Consider the following 20,494-nt stretch of genomic DNA (forward strand, 5'->3'; position numbering starts at 1 on the left):
TGCTCTCAGGTCCAGGGTAGCCAGCTCCCACCCTGGACAAGGACACAGCTGTCAGGTGTGCCATAGATGACCTCCCAGAAGACAGGAGCGAAAGTACAATTCTTTACCACAGAAAAGTTATGTAAACTTTAAAATATTCATCCAATATATTTTTTAAGAAATAGAAAGGAAACTTCAGTTACATGAATTATTTCTCAATGTTGACTATATTTTTTGAGCATATTCATTTTGGTAAAATGTCAGTATGTAGGCTGGAAAATATCTAAAGCCCAAGTTTGTTGCAAAAATGAATTAAATAGAAAAGGATGTCAGTCATTTTTAAAAAAATCTTTCTCTCTACTAATCACCAACTTTATTAACCTTTTGTCACTGTAAATAGCAGAAAATATGCGTGTTTTTCAATATGTGTCAGAATTTTCAATTTGTGTTCATTTTTCATGATTCTTAGAATTAATTCTGTGGTTGTCCCTTCCCTAGAATGCTTTTAAAAATATATTATTTGTTTTCATTTTCCTAAAATATCTCTTGGAATCATTCAGTTTTGTCATGAAGTAGACATCGTATATATGAGTTATGTTCCCTGAAGCTACAAAATCGTTTGACACCAAAATGTTGTTATGTTCATTTTTTTATTGAAGTTTAAGATTATAAGCCATATCTGTGTATTTATCCCTGTTTGTTTCTCACTTTAATAATTAGATTTCAACCACAGTGTTGCTAAAATAGCTCACAGCGATAATTAGGAAGACTGCTTTAAGATTGACAATTTTTTTCTTCCAATAGATGAATGAACCAAATGCCTATGGAAATACACCTCTTCATGTAGCCTGCTACAATGGACAAGATGTTGTCGTGAATGAACTTATAGACTGTGGTGCTAATGTAAATCAAAAGAATGAAAAAGGGTTTACTCCTTTGCACTTTGCTGCTGCATCAACACATGGAGCATTGTGTTTAGAGCTTCTAGTAGGCAATGGGGCCGATGTCAATATGAAGGTATGAAGTAATATCAGAATCCCTATCTAGTATTTAGGAGTTCACTGTAGTATCAGTAGCTACTGAAAAGGAGTGAATTACTGATAACACACAGATGAATCTTAAAAATACTATGCTGAGTGAAAGCGTTACACAAGAATATATTCACTATTTCCATTTATATAAGGTTTTAGAACAGACAAAATTCCAGTTATATGGGGTTCCATACGCTATAGTTGGGGAAATAAAAAAAAGAGAGAACAATTGTTGCCTCTGGGAGGAGAGACTGATGAAAAGGGGGCGTGGGGGAACTTTCTCTGTGGTGGTAATGTCCTGTATTTTGACAACTTTGTTATATAAATAAGTGTTAGTCAAAACTCATCAGGTGGTACATTTTTTGTATGTCTCATTGCATGTAAATGTTCCCGTAGAAGGTTACAAATCAAACAAATACTGAACCCTAGTTAATGATATGCATACCAAAGTGTTTAGAGGTAATAGGTAATGATATCAGCAGCTGACTTTAAAAAGCATCACTTAGGGACTTTCCTGGCGGTCCAGTGGTTAAGACTGCACGCTTCCACTGCAGGGGGCACAGGTTTGATCCCTAGTCTTGCATGCCACGCGGTGTGGCCTACCCCCCCCCCCCAAAAAAGCATCACTTAATTGCACGGGTGGGTAGAGAGATGGATGTATGATAATGCTCACATAGTAAAATGTTAGTGGTAGACTCTAGGTGGTAGGTATATGGGTGTTCACTGTAATATTCTTTCAACTTTTCTGTTTTGAAATTTTTCACTGTGTTAGAAAAATTAGAAGACTGATACAGTGTTTTACATATAAGAATAGTTGCTTTTTGGTTTTTTGGTCATTCACTTCCAAGAGTGAACATTTAAATTTAAAAATATGTGAAAATTCTGGAGCCAAAATGTACGTACTTTACTGCATAATTCTTTGGAAATGCACCTGCAACCACAGTTTTGAACATAACTACTTCATAATGTGTAATCATCATTTTATATTTTCCAAGATGCTTTCACTGATTGCTTCTGTATTAATTTATTAATTCATTCTTTGAGCACTTGCCAAACCATGTCTTGTGGTGTAAAGAAAAGAAAACCACAAACAAAATTGAACCGTTTAGGATTAGTAAAAACATTTAAGCTTCAAATGTTTTCAGAGCTTTCATTGCATAAAATTTCAGCTTCTTTTGTAGGTGTGATGAGCCAGTGTTTTTCAGACTGATAGAGAAAGGAGTCCATTTTCTTACCTGTCTAACTTTAGAAAATCCTTTAACGATGCCACTGACCCACTCTGACAGCTGTAGCAGCAGCAAGCCCATCTATAATTAGGTCGTTGCTCTAAATTGCCCCTTGCCAGCTAAAGGACAAAATTTATACATATCAACTTATGGAAGGAAAGGGCATGAGATATCATAAAGAACTCCTTTCTGGTTAAAATGTCTCTTTTACGAATATACATTTAAAGCTTTCAGTTCTCAATCAAATCACCAACTAAACTAAAATTTTATTTTTAATAATTTAAATAACTTCTAAATATTTACTGATAAGTTCAAACTGCTTATTTTGATTTGAAGAATTCCTGCTGTTTGGATAATCAGTGCCTAGAAAAAATATCAGAATTCTTGTGGGGGTGGGAAGTTAGTTACTTGTTTCCTCAAAAGCCTAGTAATATTTTTTAATGAAGAGTTTTTCAAAATAAAAACTTTGAAATTATCTTCATATTCTTCAAACGAAAAGATCTCATCAAGTAGTTTTAGTCTCTGTGAGACCCCTTTATGATAAAGGGGCTGTAGTTAAAATTATCTTTGTTAAATATTAAGTATCATGAAATAAGAGGCTTACCTATATCATTAACTATTATGCATTTTTTAGTTTATATGGGGCTGGGTAAAAATTAGGCTTTCTATTTTATACAGTGCCATTTAGACATGACTGTTTACTATAATTTGAAGATAATTAATCGCTTGCTTCATGTCATTGCCTACGTAGCTGACTCTAGTACCTATGATTATTTTTAAGTCTGTATTTTCTTTTGAAATGTTGAGATGAGAATCAGTTCTACAAGAGGGTCACTTGTAGTATAATGCTTAGCAGTGGTTTTATTTGAAGTTACCTCCCTAATGATTTAGAAAATTCAGTGGTAGATTTTACACATGACAAGGGAATGTTTTAGCAAAACAGTTAAGATGTGGTGGTTAAGTAGATTTGAAGACAACAGACCATGATGCTGGTTTAAAAATAGATTTCATAAAAGTTGCTTTAATTTTGTCTAAGGACGTATGACATCCTGCTGATGTGCAGTTGCCCAGTTATCTTACTGCCGAGTTCCATTGAAACACACTCCCTAAGTTGTTGATGACTTCTGAGGTACCGTCCAACTGACATTATGTAAAAATTGTTGATAGCAGTGAGTTTTCAACGCATAAGAATTTGCATTCATTCAAGAATATATCTTCGTTCCTGACACTATGTTTCCTGTATTTGTCAAATCGATGCTTATCGAATTATTGTTTGACTAACAAGTTAAGGCTTTGACATTTGCCTTGGAGGAAAAATATTATATTTGTTGACCCTAAAGTTCTCCTTATCAAGGCACCTTTCTCCTTCATCTTTTCCTCCCATTCCATTCTCTATTTTGATTTTTCTGTCCTTGATCAGGTTGTGGATGACTAGAATTGGAATGTGAACTTAGATTTGTAATTATTCAGTTTATAAGTTTTTTAATTGGTTGTCCTACAGAATACTACATAGAAGTAAAATGAATGGGTTTTTTTACATATTTATTAGAGTATAATTGCTTTACAATGGTGTTTTAGTTTCTGCTTTATAACAGAATGAATCAGTTATACATACACATATGTTCCCATATCTCTTCCTTCTTGCATCTCCCTCCCTCCCACCCTCCGTACCCCACCCCTCCAGGCGGTCACAAAGCACCGAGCTGATCTCCCTGTGCTATGCGGCTGCTTCCCACTAGCTATCTACCTTACGTTTGGTAATGTATATATGTCCATGCCTTTCTGTCGCTTTGACACAGCTTACCCTTCCCCCTCCCCATATCCTCAAGTCCGTTCTCTAGTAGGTCTGTGTCTTTATTCCTGTCTTACCCCTAGGTTCTTCATGACATTTTTCTTTTCTTATATTCCATATATATGTGTTAGCATACGGTATTTGTCTTTCTCTTTTCTGACTTACGTCACTCTGTATGACAGACTCTAGGTCCATCCACCTCATTACAAATAGCTCAATTTTGTTTCTTTTTATGACTGAGTAATATTCCATTGTGTATATGTGCCACATCTTCTTTATCCATTCATCCGCTGATGGACACTTAGGTTGTTTCCATCTCTGGGCTATTGTAAATAGAGCTGCAATGAACATTTTGGTATATGACTCTTCTTGAATTATGGTTTTCTCAGCGTATATGCCCAGTAGTGGGATTGTTGGGTCATATGGTAGTTCTATTTGTAGTTTTTTAAGGAACCTCCATACTGTTCTCCATAGTGGCTGTACCAATTCACATTCCCACCAGCAGTGCAAGAGTGTTCCCTTTTCTCCACACCCTCTCCAGCATTTATTGTTTCTAGATTTTTTGATGATGGCCATTCTGACTGGTGTGAGATGGTATCTCATTGTAGTTTTGATTTCCATTTCTGTAATGATTAATGATGTTGAGCATTCTTTCATGTGTTTGTTGGCAGTCTGTATATCTTCTTTGGAGAAACGTCTATTTAGGTCTCCTGCCTATTTTTGGATTGGATTGTTTGTTTTTTTGTTATTGAGCTGCATGAGCTGCTTAAAGTTTTTGGAGATTAATCCTTTGTCAGTTGCTTCATTTGCAGAGATTTTCTCCCATTCTGAGGGTTGTCTTTTGGTCTTGTTTATGGTTTCCTTTGCTGTGCAAAAGCTTTGAAGTTTCATTAGGTCCCATTTGTTTATTTTTATTTCCATTTCTCTAGGAGGTGAGTCAAAAAGGATCTTGCTGTGATTTGTGTCATAGAGTGTTCTGCCTATGTTTTCCTCTAAGAGTTTGATAGTTTCTGGCCTTACATTTCGGTCTTTAATCCATTTTGAGCTTATTTTTGTGTATGGTGTTAGGGAGTGACCTAATGTCATACTTTTACATGTACCTGTCGAGTTTTCCCAGCACCACTTATTGAAGAGGCTGTCCTTTCTCCACTGTACATTCCTGCCTCCTTTATCAAAGACAAGGTGACCATATGTGCGTGGGTTTATCTCTGGGCTTTCTATCCTGTTCCATGGATCTTTCTTTCTGTTTTTGTGCCAGTACCATACTGTCTTGATTACTGTAGCTTTGTAGTCTAGTCTGAAGTCAGGGAGCGTGATTCCTCAAGCTCCGTTTTTCTTTCTCAAGATTGCTTTGGCTGTTCGGGGTCTTTTGTGTTTCCATACAAATTGTGAAATTTTTTGTTCTAGTTCTGTGAAAAATGCCAGTGGTAGTTTGATAGGGATTGCATTGAATCTGTAGATTGCTTTGGGTAGTATAGTCATTTTCACAATGTTGATTCTTCCAATCCAAGAACATGGTATATCTCTCCATCTATTTGTATCATCTTTAATTTCTTTCATCAGTGTCTTATAATTTTCTGCATACAGGTCTTTTGTCTCCTTATGTAGGTTTATTCCTAGGTATTTTATTCTTTTTGTTGCAGTGGTAAATGGGAGTGTTTTCTTGATTTCACTTTCAGGTTTTTCATCATTAATGTATAGGAATGCCAGAGATTTCTGTGCATTAATTTTGTATCCTGCTACTTTACCAAATTCATTGATTAGCTGTAGTAGTTTTCTGGTAGCATCTGTAGGATTCTCTATGTATAGTATCATGTCATCTGCAAACAGTGACAGCCTTACCTCTTCTTTTCCAATTTGGATTCCTTTTATTTCCTTCTCTTCTCTGATTGCTATGGCTAAAACTTCCAAAACTATGTTGAATAAGAGTGGTGAGAGTGGGCAACCTTGTCTTGTTCCTAATCTTAGTGGAAATGCTTTCAGTTTTTCACCATTGAGGATGATGTTGGCTGTGGGTTTGTCATATATGGCCTTTATTATGTTGAGGAAAGTTCCCTCTGTGCCAACTTTCTGCAGGGTTTTTATCATAAATGGGTGTTGAATTTTGTCAAAAGCTTTCTCTGCATCTATTGAGATGATCATATGGTTTTTCTCCTTCAATTCGTTAATATGGTTTATCACATTGATTGATTTGCATATATTGAAGAATCCTTGCATTCCTGGAATAAACCCCACTTGATCATGGTGTATGATCCTTTTAATGTGCTGTTGGATTCTGTTTGCTAGTATTTTGTTGAGGATTTTTGCATCTATGTTCATCAGTGATATTGGCCTGTAGTTTTCTTTCTTTGTGACATCCTTGTCTGGTTTTGTTATCAATGTGATGGTGGCCTCGTAGAATGAGTTTGGGAGTGTTCCTCCCTCTGCTATATTTTGGAAGAGTTTGAGAAGGATAGGTGTTAGCTCTTCTCTAAATGTTTGATAGAATTCGTCTGTGAAGCCATCTGGTCCTTGGCTTTTGTTTGTTGGAAGATTTTTAATCACAGTTTCAATTTCAGTGCTTGTGATTGGTCTGTTCATATTTTCTGTTTCTTCCTGATTCAGTCTTGGCACGTTGTGCATTTCTAAGAATTTGTCCATTTCTTCCAGGTTGTCCGTTTTATTGGCACAGAGTTGCTTGTAGTAATCTCTCATGATCTTTTGTATTTGTGCAGTGTCAGTTGTTACTTCTCCTTTTTCATTTCTAATTCTGTTGATTTGAGTCTTCTCCCTTTTTTTCTTGATGAGTCTGGCTAATGATTTATCAATTTTGTTTATCTTCTCAAAGAACCAGCTTTTAATTTTATTGATCTTTGCTGTCGTTTCCTTCATTTCTTTTTCATTTATTTCTGATCTGATTTTTATGATTTCTTTCCTTCTGCTAACTTTGTGGGTTTTTTGTTCTTTCTCTAATTGCTTTAGGTGCAAGGTTAGGTTGTTTATTTGAGATGTTTCCTGTTTCTTTCTTTCTTTTTTTTTTTTTGCGTTACGCGGGCCTCTCACTGTTGTGGCCTCTCCCGTTGCGGAGCACAGGCTCCGGACGCGCAGGCTCAGCGGCCATGGCTCACAGGGCCCAGCCGCTCCGCGGCATGTGGGATCTTCCCGGACCGGGGCACGAACCTGTGTCCCCTGCATCGGCAGGTGGACTCAACCACTGCGCCACCAGGGAAGCCCGTGTTTCTTGTTTCTTAAGGTAGAATTGTATTGCTATAAACTTCCCTCTTAGAACTGCTTTTGCTGCATCCCAGAGGTTTTGGATCATCATGGCTCCATTGTCATTTGTTTCTAGGTATTTTTTTTATTTCCTCTTTGATTTCTTCAGTGGTCACTTCGTTATTAGTAGTGTATTGTTTAGCCTCCATGTGTTGTATTTTTTACAGATCTTTTCCTGTAATTGATATCTAGTCTCACAGCGTTGTGGTCGGAAAAGATACTTGGTACCATTTCAGTTTTCTTAAGTTTACCAAGGCTTGATTTGTGACCCAAGATATGATCTATCCTGGAGAATGTTCCATGAGCACTTGAGAAAAATGTGTATTCTGTTGTTTTTGGATGGAATGTCCTATAAATATCAATTAAGTCCATCTTGTTTAATGTATCATTTAAAGCTTGTGTTTCCTTATTTATTTTCATTTTGGATGATCTGTCCATTGGTGAAAGTGGGGTGTTAAAGTCCCCTACTATGTGTTACTGTCGATCTCCCCTTTATGGCTGTTAGTATTTGCCTTATGTATTGAGGTGCTCCTATGTTGGGTATATAAATATTTACAATTGTTATATCTTCTTCTTGGATCGATCCCTTGATCATTATGTAGTGTCCTTCTTTGTCTCTTGTAATAGTCTTTATTTTAAAGTCTATTTCATCTGATATGAGAATTGCTACTCCAGCTTTCTTTTGGTTTCCATTTGCATAGAATATCTTTTTCCATCCCCTTACTTTCAGGCTGTATGTGTCTCTAGGTCTGAAGTGGGTCTCTTGTAGACAGCATATACATATGGGTCTCGTTTTTGTATCCGTTCAGCCAATCTGTGTCTTTTGGTGGGAGCATTTAGTCCATTTACATTTAAGATAATTATCGATATGTATTTTCCTATTCCCATTTTCTTAATTGTTTGGGGTTCGTTATTGTAGGTCTTTTCCTTCTCTTGTGTTTCTTGCCTAGAGAAGTTCCTTTAGCATTTGTTGTAAAGCTGGTTTGGTGGTGCTGAACTCTCTCAGCTTTTGCTTGTCAGTAAAGGTTTTAATTTCTCCATCAAATCTGAATGAGATCCTTGCTGGGTAGAGTAATCTTGGTTGCAGGTTTTTCTCCTTCATCCCTTTAAATATGTCCTGCCGGTTCCTTCTGGCTTGCAGAGTTTCTGCTGAACGATCGGCTGTTAACCTTATGGGGATTCCTTTGTGTGTTATTTGTTGTTTTTCCCTTGCTCCTTTCAATATGTTTTTTTTGTATTTAATTTTTGACAGTTTGATTAATATGTGTCTTGGTGTATCTCTTTTTGGATTTATGCTGTATGGGACTCTCTGTGCTTCCTGGACTTGCTTAACTATTTCCTTTCCCATATTAGGGAAGTTTTCAACTATAATCTCTTCAAATATTTTCTCAGTCCCTTTCTTTTTCTCTTCTTCTTCTGGAACCTCTATAATTCGAATGTTGGTGTGTTTAATGTTGTCCCAGAGGTCTCTGAGACTGTCCTCAGTTCTTTTCATTCTTTTTTCTTTATTCTGCTCTGCAGTAGTTATTTCCACTATTTTATCTTCCAGGTCACTTATCCCTTCTTCTGCCTCAGTTATTCTGCTATTGATCCCATCTAGAGTATTTTTAGTTTCATTTATTGTGTTGTTCTTCGTTGCTTGTTTCATCTTTAGTTCTTCTAGGTCCTTGTTAGATGTTTCTTGCATTTTGTCTCTTCTATTTCCAAGATTTTGGATCATCTTTGCTATCATTATTCTGAATTCTTTTTCAGGTAGACTGCCTATTTCCTCTTCATTTGTTAGGTCTGGTGGGTTTTTATCTTGCTCCTTCATCTGCTGTGTGTTTTTCTGTTTTCTCATTTTGCTTATCTTACTGTATTTGGGGTCTCCTTTTTGCAGGCTGCAGGTTCGTAGTTCCCGTTGTTTTTGGTGTCTGTCCCCAATGGCTAAGGTTGGTTCAGTGTGTTGTGTAGGCTTCCTGGTGGAGGGTACTAGTGCCTGTGTTCTTGTGGATGAGGCTGGATCTTGTCTTTCTGGTGGGCAGGTCCACCTCTGGTGGTGTGTTTCGGGGTGTCTGTGGACTTATGATTTTAGGCAGCCTCTCTGGTAATGGGTAGGGTTGTGTTCCTGTCTTGCTAGTTGTTCGGCATAGGGTGTCCAGCACTGTAGCTTGCTGGTTGTTGAGTGAAGCTGGGTGCTGGTGTTGAGATGGAGATCATATTATGTGGAGCTGGGAAGTCTCTTGTGGACCAGTGTCCTGAAGTTGGCTCTCCCACCTCAGAGGCACAGCACTGACTCCTGGCTGCAGCACCAAGAGCCTTTCATCCACATGGCTCAGAATAAAAGGGAGAAAAATAGAAAGAATTAGAAGAAAGAAAGAAAGAAAAAAGGAAGGAAGGAAGGAAGAAAAGAAAAAGAAGGAAAGAAAGAAAAGGCAGGAAGGAGGGATGGAAGGAAAAAAAGAAAGAAAGAAGATAAAGTAAAATAAAGTACGATAAAATATAATAAAGTTATTAAAATAAAAAATAATTATTAAGAAAAAAATTTTTAAAAAACAGACGGATAGAACTCTAGGACAAATGGTGGAAGCAAAGCTATACAGACAAAATCTCACACAGAAGCATACACTCACAAAAAGAGGAAAAGGGGAAAAAATCATAAATCTTACTCTCAAAGTCCACATCCTCAATTTGGGATGATTCGTTGTCTATTCATGTATTCCACAGATGCAGGTACATCAAGTTGATTGCGGAGCGTTAATCCTTTGCTTCTGAGGCTGCTGGGAGAGATTTCCCTTTCTTTTCTTTGTTTGCACAGCTTCCAGTGTTCAGCTTTGGATTTGGCCCAGCCTTTGCATGTAGTTCACCGGAGGGTGTCTGTTCTTCACTCGGACAGGACGGGGTTAAAGAAGCAGCTGCTTCGGGGACTCTGGCTCACTCAGGCCAGGGGTGCGGGAGGGGCACGGCGTGCGGGGCGGCTTGCTGCGGCAGAGGCTGGCATGAAGTTGCACCAGCCTGAGGCTGTGCGTTCTCCCAGGAAAGTTGTCCCTGGATCCTGGGACCCTGGCAGTGGCGGGCTGCACAGGCTCCCCGGAAGCAGGGTGTGGATAGTGACTTGTGCTCGTACACAGGCTTCTTGGTGGCAGCAGCAGCAGCCTTAGCGTTTCATGCTCATCTCTGGGGTGTGCGCTGTTAGACGCCCGTCTCTGGAGCTCCTTTAAGCAGCGCTCTTAATCCCCTCTCTTCGCGCACCAGGAAACAAAGAGGGAAGAAAAGGTCTCTTGCCTCTTCGGCAGGTCCAGACTTTTCCCCGGACTCCCTCCCGGCTAGCCGTGGCGCACTTAGCCCCCTTCAGGCTGTGTTCACGCAGCCAACCCCAGTGCTCTCCCTGCGCTCTGACCAAAGCCCGAGCCTCAGCTCCCAGCCCCGCCTGCCCCGGCGGTGAGCAGACAAGCCTCTCGGGCTGGTGAGTGCTGGTCGGCACCGATCCTCTGTGCAAGAATCTCGCCACTTTGTCCTCCGCACCCCTGTTGCTGCATTCTCCTCCGCGGCTCCGAAGCTTCCCCCCTCCGCCACCTGCAGTCTCCACCCGCGAAGGGGCTTCCTAGTGTGTGGAAACCTTTCTTCCTTCACAGCTCCCTCCCACTGGTGCAGGTCCCGTCCCTATCCTTTTGTCTCTGTTTATTCTTTTTTCTTTTGCCCTACCCAGATACGTGGGGGAGTTTCTTGCCTTTTGGGAGGTCTGAGGTCTTCTACCAGCATTCAGTAGGTGTTCTGTAGGAGTTGTTCCACGTGTAGATGTATTTCTGGTGCATCTGTGGGGAGGAAGGTGATCTCCACGTCTTACTCTTCCGCCATCTTCCCCTCGTCCCCAAAATGAATGGTTTTTATAAAGCAGTATAGCCCTGGTTTTTCATAACCTTGCTTATCATGAACACTGCCTCATTGATTTTGTCACTTACCGATTTTTTTTTCCCACTCTTCAAGTGTTTATTCCATAATCAGTTACTGTAGAGAACAGAACCCCAGTTGTATATAGGTTGAAAGCAAGAAATATACAGTTTCTCACAATATATCCAGTTGTCAACCCAGATAGCTGTCACACCTGTTCCCACCCCACCGTGTACTTTAAATTTTGGTCAGATAAACAAAATACCCCAAATACTTCTTTCCTTTGTGATGGTCACATGTATGTTTTGATTAACAAAATAATTTTCGGGAAGAAAAGACTTTACCTAACTCGCAATAAAAGATATCACCTAACTCAGGCGTTGTTTTTCTTCATATGTGGAATTCCTCTAGAATTTCAGAATTTCTACATCAAACACACATACAAGGCCAGTCTGGTTTATTATTTTAAGTAATTTGAGAAAATAGCTAACATTATTTGTTACAAATAATTATAAACAAAATAATGTGTAAAGTTTTTTAAGTGAATTATAGTTTCTGAAGTTAATTCTAACATTCACTTTTCCTTGGTCAAGGAGGGATTCAGCATTTCTTAGAACAAAAGAATTGTAGCAGTGTGAAATTTTTGAACTGTGGGCAGCACATCCTGGCAGTACCACTTCCAGTGATGTGACCTTGGTCGAATCATTAATATCCTTTGTGCATCAGTTCCCCTACCTGAAATAGGAGTGATGCTAAGATTACACCACACCCACCACTCCAGGCCTTTTTAAAACTATGGGCATTGAGGTTTCTGTATATTTGTGCTTTATGATATACATACTAAAAAATTAGTTCATAATTTCAAACAGCTGTTTTACTGCCACAGGCTTCAGTTAAACTTAACGCTTGAGTGTAATAGTTCTACAGAGTAAAGTTGCAAGAGGATATTCAGAATAAAACTAACAATTACATGGTACAGATATAACAAGAATTTTAAATCTCTTGTGTGTTTATTTCAGAGCAAAGATGGAAAAACCCCACTGCACATGACTGCCCTCCACGGTAGATTCTCCAGATCACAAACCATTATCCAGAGTGGTAAAAAGTATTTCTGTTTGTTTTTTTTCTTAAGTGTAGTAAAAGCATCCACATAATGGTATTGAGGAATTGTCATAGCAGTATACACATTTTTGACACTTGATATCAGAGCTCATGAAAATCAGATAATGAATTTTAAATGCCACGTACATGTATCTTTTGTAATTTTGTTTTTCATTTATTTTTGTATTGTTTCCCTTAGATTATAAATATAATTTCTCTAGCAGTTAGTGTTGGCTTTTTTAAAACATGCTAGATAGAAAACTCTGCCTTTCTACTGCGAACTGTATTATATATTAAGAAAACTTTGTTTCATTTCTCTCTTCCCTTCTGACTATCTTGACCTGTTTTTAGCGTTTTCATTTCTTTTCTGAACTTGTCTTCTTTTGCATTTGAATTAGTACTAGGCAGGCTAAACTTTTAAATAAAAAGAACCTTTGGGTACTTTAAAGTAGTATTTTCACAAGCCATGTTCCAAGGAACTGTTTATTAGTAGTCCTGAAGACAATAGCTGTTCTGATTTTGCAGGGAAAGGGTAGGAATAAGCTCATGATGAAATAATTCATAAAATATTGCATGCTGTCTTCTTGGTGACACAGAGTGTGCACATTAAAGCTTTGGAAAGTCTCACTCTGAAGAAATGTGTTTAACTTCGTTTAAATACAGTGGTTTCCAAACTTATTGGATGCCCAGAACCCTTTTGTAATTTTTAAATCTGTTAAAATCTTATGCTTGTTCACAAAATTGCTTTAAGTGTGAAATCTAACCCCAGTGCCTGGCCCAGTAAATGTGCTGTGGATGAAATCTATGGTTAAATTGCTATACCCATTAGTTTGTGCTTTTTATAATTGCATTTTATATCACTTTCCATGTAATAGATTTGACTTGATCGTTATATTAGTCCAGTGTCTGATAGTATGTCCTTTATTGCAGGAGCAGTAATCGACTGTGAGGACAAGAATGGCAACACCCCTTTGCACATAGCAGCAAGGTACGGCCATGAGCTGCTAATCAACACTCTAATTACAAGTGGTGCTGACACTGCAAAGTAAGTACTTCCCAAGGTAGTGTTGATGCCTTGTCAGGGAAACGTGGATTTTGTCCTCAATGTAGTACTAATTGCTTGAGATTTATCCTCTTTTTATTGGCGATGTAATAGAATAGAATGTTTAATGTGATTTCATTGGTAAACCAGCATAGGGTATTTTTATATTTTTTTACCCCAGTTCTTTCTAGATTATGAATAACATACTAAAGTTTCCTTGTAAGATTTTGTTTGAAAGATGGATTCTCTTGCATGCTCTGCAGAAAGAAACACCCTACTTTTAAATTGATGTTTATCATTCTTATGTATGTTTTTAAATTTTTATTACCTTTTTTATGTTTATTAACATGTTTTAAATCTTCTGTTAAACTTTCTGTAAATGGTATGCTACTGTACACTTTTTAACTTTTTTTTTTTTTTTTTACATGAAGTTGTTGGTTTAGCCATGTAGTTATAAATTTGGGCTTTTTTTCCTCATCTCTATACGTAACTAGTTCATTCATTTTATAAAATTTAATTCTTGTGTAAAGATTTCACAATTTTTATTCATTCTCATTTACAAACACAAGTTGCTTCCAAGTTTTTACTATGACAAAAATTACTGCAGTGAACATTCTTAAACATTTTGCCTTGTGGTAATGATTCTCAACATCGGGGCAGGGGGAATGGGTTTTGCTCCTGAGGCAAATGTCTAGAGACATTTTTGGTTGTCATAATTTGGGGAGGAGAGTGTTATTGTCATCCAGTGTAGGTAGAACCTGGGGGCACTGATGACATCCTACAGGCACAGGATAACCCAGCCCCCCAGCCCCCAGCCCCCCAGAAAATCCATAGTGATGGTAGTGCTGAGGTTGAAAAGTCCTGCTCCTGCTCTAAGAGGAAAGCTGCTGGATAAGTTAAGTATTGAATAGTTTCTTTTTAATTTATTTAAGTGATTGCATTGTGATGAGGACACTGTCCTGTTCACTTTAGGCGTGGCATACATGGAATGTTCCCCCTCCATTTGGCAGCCTTAAGTGGTTTTTCAGATTGCTGTAGGAAACTTCTTTCTTCTGGTAAGTGGAACCTTCACAGACAGATTATCCCCTTTTACCTCCCCAAACCACCCCCCGCCATCTCCCATTTTAATACAGTCTCTTTATCCTGCTTTTCCAGAATCACATATAGATATGTCCATGTGTGGATCATTTATTAACCCCTCCTAGAAGATGTTGGACCCTTTAATTTTAAGATTTGATTTTCTCTTCAGCTCTGGGAAAGGTTTTATTTTTCCAGTGATTTCCTCCTCTCTCTCTTAGTTGGGGAATGGGGTGTGGAATATTTCTAGAGCAGTCCCTTTGTGTCTAGAAGTAAAATATCTTCATTTGCATGCTTCCTTTTTAAGAGCCAGTGGCCAGTTTACAATATCTTGTAGGTTTGTGAAATTATTTATGCCATATCTAATTACTGTCTTAAAATACCACATAATCAGTTCGAAGCAAAACAGGATCAATAGCTTTCTATAACTATTACTACAAAATTATCCTTATTAAATGCATAGAATTACTAAATATATAAGATTTAATTTTTAATGATATTCTATTTCTTAGCGTGTTAGGAAAGTTGAACAGATTTTGTATATTAATACTCTTGATTGCTAAAAGAATTATGGGAAAATTTCAGTGAAAATTAACATATTGTGAGACAGACAGTGAGTTTTTCTTAATGATATCTTTTAAGTGAGGTAATTGTGTTTTGAATGTTTTAAGTGTATGTGTGTCCACAAGTCATCACATACCCATTTATCTATGAAGGAGAATTCTAAAAACCTCTTCTCAGTGTTAGTATTAACGTGCAAGTATCAAAGCACCTATGGGTTTAAAAAAAAAGTTTTATTAAGAAATAATTCATGTATCATACAATTCACCTGTTTAAAATTTACAATACAGTGTTTTTTTTAATTCATATTATTATATTTATTTATTTTTTTTTTATTTTTTTCATTTTAACATCTTTATTGGAGTATAATTGCTTTACAATGGTATGTTAGTTTCAGCTTCACAACAAAATGAATCAGTTATATATATACATATGTTCCCATATCTCTTCCCGCTTGTGTCTCCCTCCCTCCCTATCCCACCCCTCCAGGCGGTCACAAAGCGCGGAGCTGATCTCCCTATGCTATGCGGCTGCTTCCCACTAGCTGTCTACCTTACGTTTGGTAGTGTATATATGTCCATGCCTCTCTCTCGCTTTGTCACCGTTTACCCTTCCCCCTCCCCATAGCCACAAGTCCATTCTCTAGTAAGTCTGTGTCTTTATTCCTGTTTCACCCCTAGGTTTTTCATGACATTTTTTTTTCTTAAATTCCATATATATGTGTTAGCATACAGTATTTGTCTCTCTCTTTCTGACTTACTTCACTCTGTATGACAGACTCTAGGTCTATCCACCTCATTACAAATAGCTCAATTTCGTTTCTTTTTATGGCTGAGTAATATTCCATTGTATATATGTGCCACATCTTCTTTATCCATTCATCCGATGATGGACACTTAGGTTGTTTCCATCTCTGGGCTATTGTAAATAGAGCTGCAATGAACATTTTGGTACATGACTCTTTTTGAATTATAGTTTTCTTAGGATGTATGTCCAGTAGTGGGATTGCTGCGTCATATGGTAGTTCTATTTGTAGTTTTTTAAGGAACCTCCCTACTGTTCTCCACAGTGGCTGTATCAATTTACATTCCCACCAACAGTGTAAGAGGGTTCCCTTTTCTCCACACCCTCTCCAGCATTTATTGTTTCTAGATTTTTTGATGATGGCCTTTCTGACTGGTGTGAGATGATATCTCATTGTAGTTTTGATTTGCATTTCTCTAATGATTAGTGATGTTGAGCATTCTTTCATGTGTTTGTTGGCAGTCTGTATATCTTCTTTGGAGGAATGTCTATTTAGGTCTTCTGCCCATTTTTGGATTGGGTTGTTTGTTTTTTTGTTATTAAGCTGCATGAGCTGCTTATAAATTTTGGAGATTAATCCTTTGTCAGTTGCTTCATTGGCAAATATTTTCTCCCATTCTGAGGGTTGTCTTTTGGTCTTCTTTATGCTTTCCGTTGCTGCGCAAAAGCTTTGAAGTTTCATTAGGTCCCATTTGTTTACTTTTGTTTTTATTTCCATTTCTCTAGGAGCTGGGTCAAAAAGGACCTTGCTGTGATTTATGTCATAGAGTGTCCTGCCTATGTTTTCCTCTAAGAGTTTGATAGTTTCTGGCCTTACATTTCGGTCTTTAATCCATTTTGAGCTTATTTTTGTGTATGGTGTTAGGGAGTGATCTAATCTCATACTTTTACATGTAGCTGTCCAGTTTTCCCAGCACCACTTACTGAAGAGGCTGTCCTTTCTCCACTGTACATTCCTGCCTCCTTTATCAAAGATAAGGTGACCATATGTGCATGGGTTTATCTCTGGGCTTTCTATCCTGTTCCATGGATCTATCTTTCTGTTTTTGTGCCAGTACCATACTGTCTTGATTACTGTAGCTTTGTAGTATAGTCTGAAGTCAGGAAGCCTGATTCCTCCAGCTCCGTTTTTCGTTCTCAAGATTGCTTTGGCTATTCGGGGTCTTTTGTGTTTCCATACAAATTGTGAAATTTTTTGTTCTAGTTCCGTGAAAAATGTCAGTGGTAGTTTGATAGGGATTGCATTGAATCTGTAGATTGCTTTGGGTAGTAGAGTCATTTTCACAATGTTGATTCTTCCAATCCAAGAACATGGTATATCTCTCCATCTATTTGTATCATCTTTAATTTCTTTCATCAATGTCTTATTTTTTAAGTATATTCACAGAGGTATGTAACCATGACTACAATGGGTTTTAGAACATTTTCATACCCCCCCCCAAAAAAAACCCCTCATTTTCAGTCCCCCATTTCCTCCCTCCCCCCAGCCCTAAGCAGTCATTAATCTACTTTCCACCTCTATAAATTAACCTATTCTGGACAGTTCATAGAAATGGAATCACCCAAGATGTGGTTTTGTGACTGATTTTTCTCGCTTAGAAATGTTCTAAAAGGTCATCCAGTGTTATAAACATGTATCAGTACTTTATTTCTTTTTATTGCTGAATAATATTCCATTGTATCCTATGACTTTTAAACAAGTACTCTAGCATTTGTTCTAAAACCCCCAATCCTTTAGTGGTAATTTTTTTTTAAATACTGTACATTATTAATCTATTTTCAATTAATTTTTACCTACTTGTAATTCATAGTTTTGTTTAAGATTGGGGGTGTGTGATTTTTTTTTTTACATATTTTTAATGTAATACTCTAATATAAAGTAACATACCTATACTATTACATAAGATATATTCATTCTTGTAGGATTTGATATAGATACCCCAGATGATTTTGGCAGGACCTGTCTACATGCAGCTGCAGCTGGAGGGTATGTTAACAAAATTTTTACTTTTTTTAAGAAGAGGATAGTTGATCGTGGCAGTTTTTTTTTTGTTTCATAAAATATAAATCACAATGTTTTATTCACTCTGCCTCATTTGAAAACACGCTTTTATACTTATTTAAACCTACCAATTTCATTATAATTACAATTTCATTACAATTACATCTTCTCAATGTATTTTTCCTGGGTAGGAATTTGGAGTGCCTAAACCTTCTGCTGAACACTGGTGCAGACTTCAACAAAAAGGATAAATTTGGAAGGTAGGGTGTGATACAGTTCCTCTGTAAAGCCTACTTAATGTTATTTACTTAATGACTTTCTTGACCTCCTAATGTGGCTTCTGAGAGTTAACTGAATAAATCTATGACTTTTGCATTGTGATCATGATTTGTTGAGAGGCCCCAATAAGTAGATAACTTCTGAATATTCATTCTCACCCACAGCCTTCTTCCAGCTGGGCCCCTGCCATAGCCCCAGGCTACCAGCCACAGCTTTACTTTATAAGCACTTCTATACCTCTTGTGATGTCATTCCTCTTCCTCCTCCCATAATCATAGCCATGAAAATATAAAACCGCATGGTACCTATGCTCCCTCAAAAAACCCACAAGAGCTGGAGCTCAGTGGTAGTTCTCCATTCCTTCAAGTCATTCTTTTGTTAGAGACTCTGCTGCCTATATTTGGTTCCAGAGCACTAGAAAGAGGGAGGAAACAGGTTACAAATCGATGTGTGATTTTTCTTTCTCCTCTTCTCTGACTCTCCGCACACACCCTGAGCGTGACCCACAGGAAAGCACCTGTGAATGCAGAGTCCCTTTGTAGTCACCCAGCCAATCTGCAGTCTCACTGTTCAGCCCCAGGCCTCATTGCTACTTGCATCTGTGATTGCAGTACTTAAAGCCACCATGATCTACTAAGTTACTTAGAATAGGAATTGACCCAGAGTCTGTTAGAACCACATAGGAAAGGACAGAAGGCAATTTGAAAAATAGAGGTGAGCATGCTGTAGTGTGTACAGAAATCTAAATATAATGTACACATGAGACTTATAATGTTATAATCTAGTGTTACCTCAATTTAAAAAAAATAGAGGTGGCAATATGAGCAAAATTGTGTATCAGGAGTTTGAGAATTTTATCAGAGTATGTGACAAGAGAGGGTGTGTGTGAATCTGTGTCAGTGCATGGGATTGGGCCAGTGCACAGTAGAATTACGTGTGGTAGGGAATCAGAAGTACATATAAGAAAAGAAAAGGAAAAATGACTATCTGACCCCATAATTATTTTGAAGAACAGACTGTTCTTATAAGCCTGCTAATTGAAGGAACTAATGACCCACAAAATCAAAAATCACTTTGTTTGACTTTGGAGTGCAATTTATAGCTAATTTATTTTTATAAGTGTACTTTAATCCAGCTTATATTAGTTAATTTGTAGCACTTGACGCATTCTGTACTACAATTAGGGCACATTCTGAGTTTAGAAGCTTGAAAGTAATTCAGGGTTAATTGCATTTTCAAAAATACTATTACTATATTATACTATTATCCAATAAAGTAAAATAATGCTTAACTGTCATTTCACCAGGTAAATATTTTAGAAAAAATTATACCATGAAGACTCTGGACTAAATTTACCTTCACTTTTCTGTTTTCTTCTTCTTCTTCTGTTTTGTTTTTTTTTAATGAAAGGTCATGGATAATCATAGCTTATTAATCTAAAGACAGAAACTCCTAAATTTAGTAATATTCTTTTTCATTTCAGTAACTGAGAAGAAGTAAGCTACAAATATTCCATCTCTAGAAATTAACAGTACTCTAAACTCTTCAAAATGATGAACAGCCTTCAAAACTATGCATTTTCTCCTTGAGGAATCTGATATTACTGTGCAGCTCTACCATATAGTTGATATATCAGCATCCTTTTTAATGCTTCTGTATTTTTCTTACTCTTTATTCCTCTACTGAAACAGGAACAGAAGCTGCTACCTATGAAACATCTCTATTAGTATAGGGGAAGCTTTGTTAAATGAAAGTTTTCTCAGATTGCTGATGGCATTAGGGAGGGAAAAAAAATAAGTTTTCAAGTTTTGGAGCAGAATATGAAGGATATCTGTAATTCACTCAAAAGACTGGAATTGTTACTGTCTGGGGACCATGAAATGATTTAATTGTGTTCCTGTCTTATTTTGTATTCTTAGAGGCTCTTTGCCATCTTAGTTTCTCCTCCAAGCTTTCTGTCTGGCCCTCCAAAAGACTTAGGTATATGGCAGAAATCAATCTCAGGCTTTCTATAAATATTTATAACTGGGTGGATCAACTGTGCTCTTGTTTACTGGTTTGTGTCCCTGACTTTTTTTTTTTTTTTTTTTAATTAACTTGGGCAAAAAGATCTCCACTGCACTATGCTGCTGCCAACTGCAACTACCAGTGCCTGTTTGCTCTTGTGGGCTCAGGAGCAAGTGTGAATGACCTTGATGAAAGAGGATGCACACCCTTGCACTATGCAGCTACGTCAGACACAGATGGCAAGTAAGTATCATGTGGTGAGAATGAAGGATTGTTTCTATCTGGCAGTTTTTATAGCAAATTTGTATTTCCTTTTTTGTACTTTTTATTATTGATTATCTTTCCCTGATGCTCTAGTAGAGAAAATAAGTTGTTTTCATAATTATTCCTAGTCATAGTTATTACCCACCTACTTCTACTCAGCAGCCTGCGTTATGAACTAATCGGGTAGAAGAAAGATCAAGGTCCCTT

General features: G+C 37.4%; 1 protein-coding gene across 11 annotated transcripts in view; it reads left to right on the plus strand.

Moving 5' to 3' along the window:
• The window catches only part of ANKRD28 (ankyrin repeat domain 28), a 185,792-nt gene that overhangs the window by 134,068 nt on the left and 31,230 nt on the right, over nt 1-20,494 (plus strand). For 10 of the 11 annotated variants that reach the window (XM_019934409.3, XM_073803677.1, XM_019934410.3 and 7 more), the window contains 7 exons: nt 784-996; nt 12,170-12,248; nt 13,182-13,296; nt 14,266-14,348; nt 17,659-17,722; nt 17,929-17,997; nt 20,126-20,266. In XM_019934409.3, the coding sequence (XP_019789968.1) occupies nt 784-996; nt 12,170-12,248; nt 13,182-13,296; nt 14,266-14,348; nt 17,659-17,722; nt 17,929-17,997; nt 20,126-20,266 (764 nt within the window). The remainder of the gene's footprint in view (nt 1-783; nt 997-12,169; nt 12,249-13,181; nt 13,297-14,265; nt 14,349-17,658; nt 17,723-17,928; nt 17,998-20,125; nt 20,267-20,494) is intronic. The other variant, XM_019934408.3, reaches the window with a different exon arrangement.

This window comes from Tursiops truncatus, chromosome 4 (genome assembly GCF_011762595.2).
Source record: "Tursiops truncatus isolate mTurTru1 chromosome 4, mTurTru1.mat.Y, whole genome shotgun sequence".
Taxonomy (NCBI): domain Eukaryota; kingdom Metazoa; phylum Chordata; class Mammalia; order Artiodactyla; family Delphinidae; genus Tursiops; species Tursiops truncatus.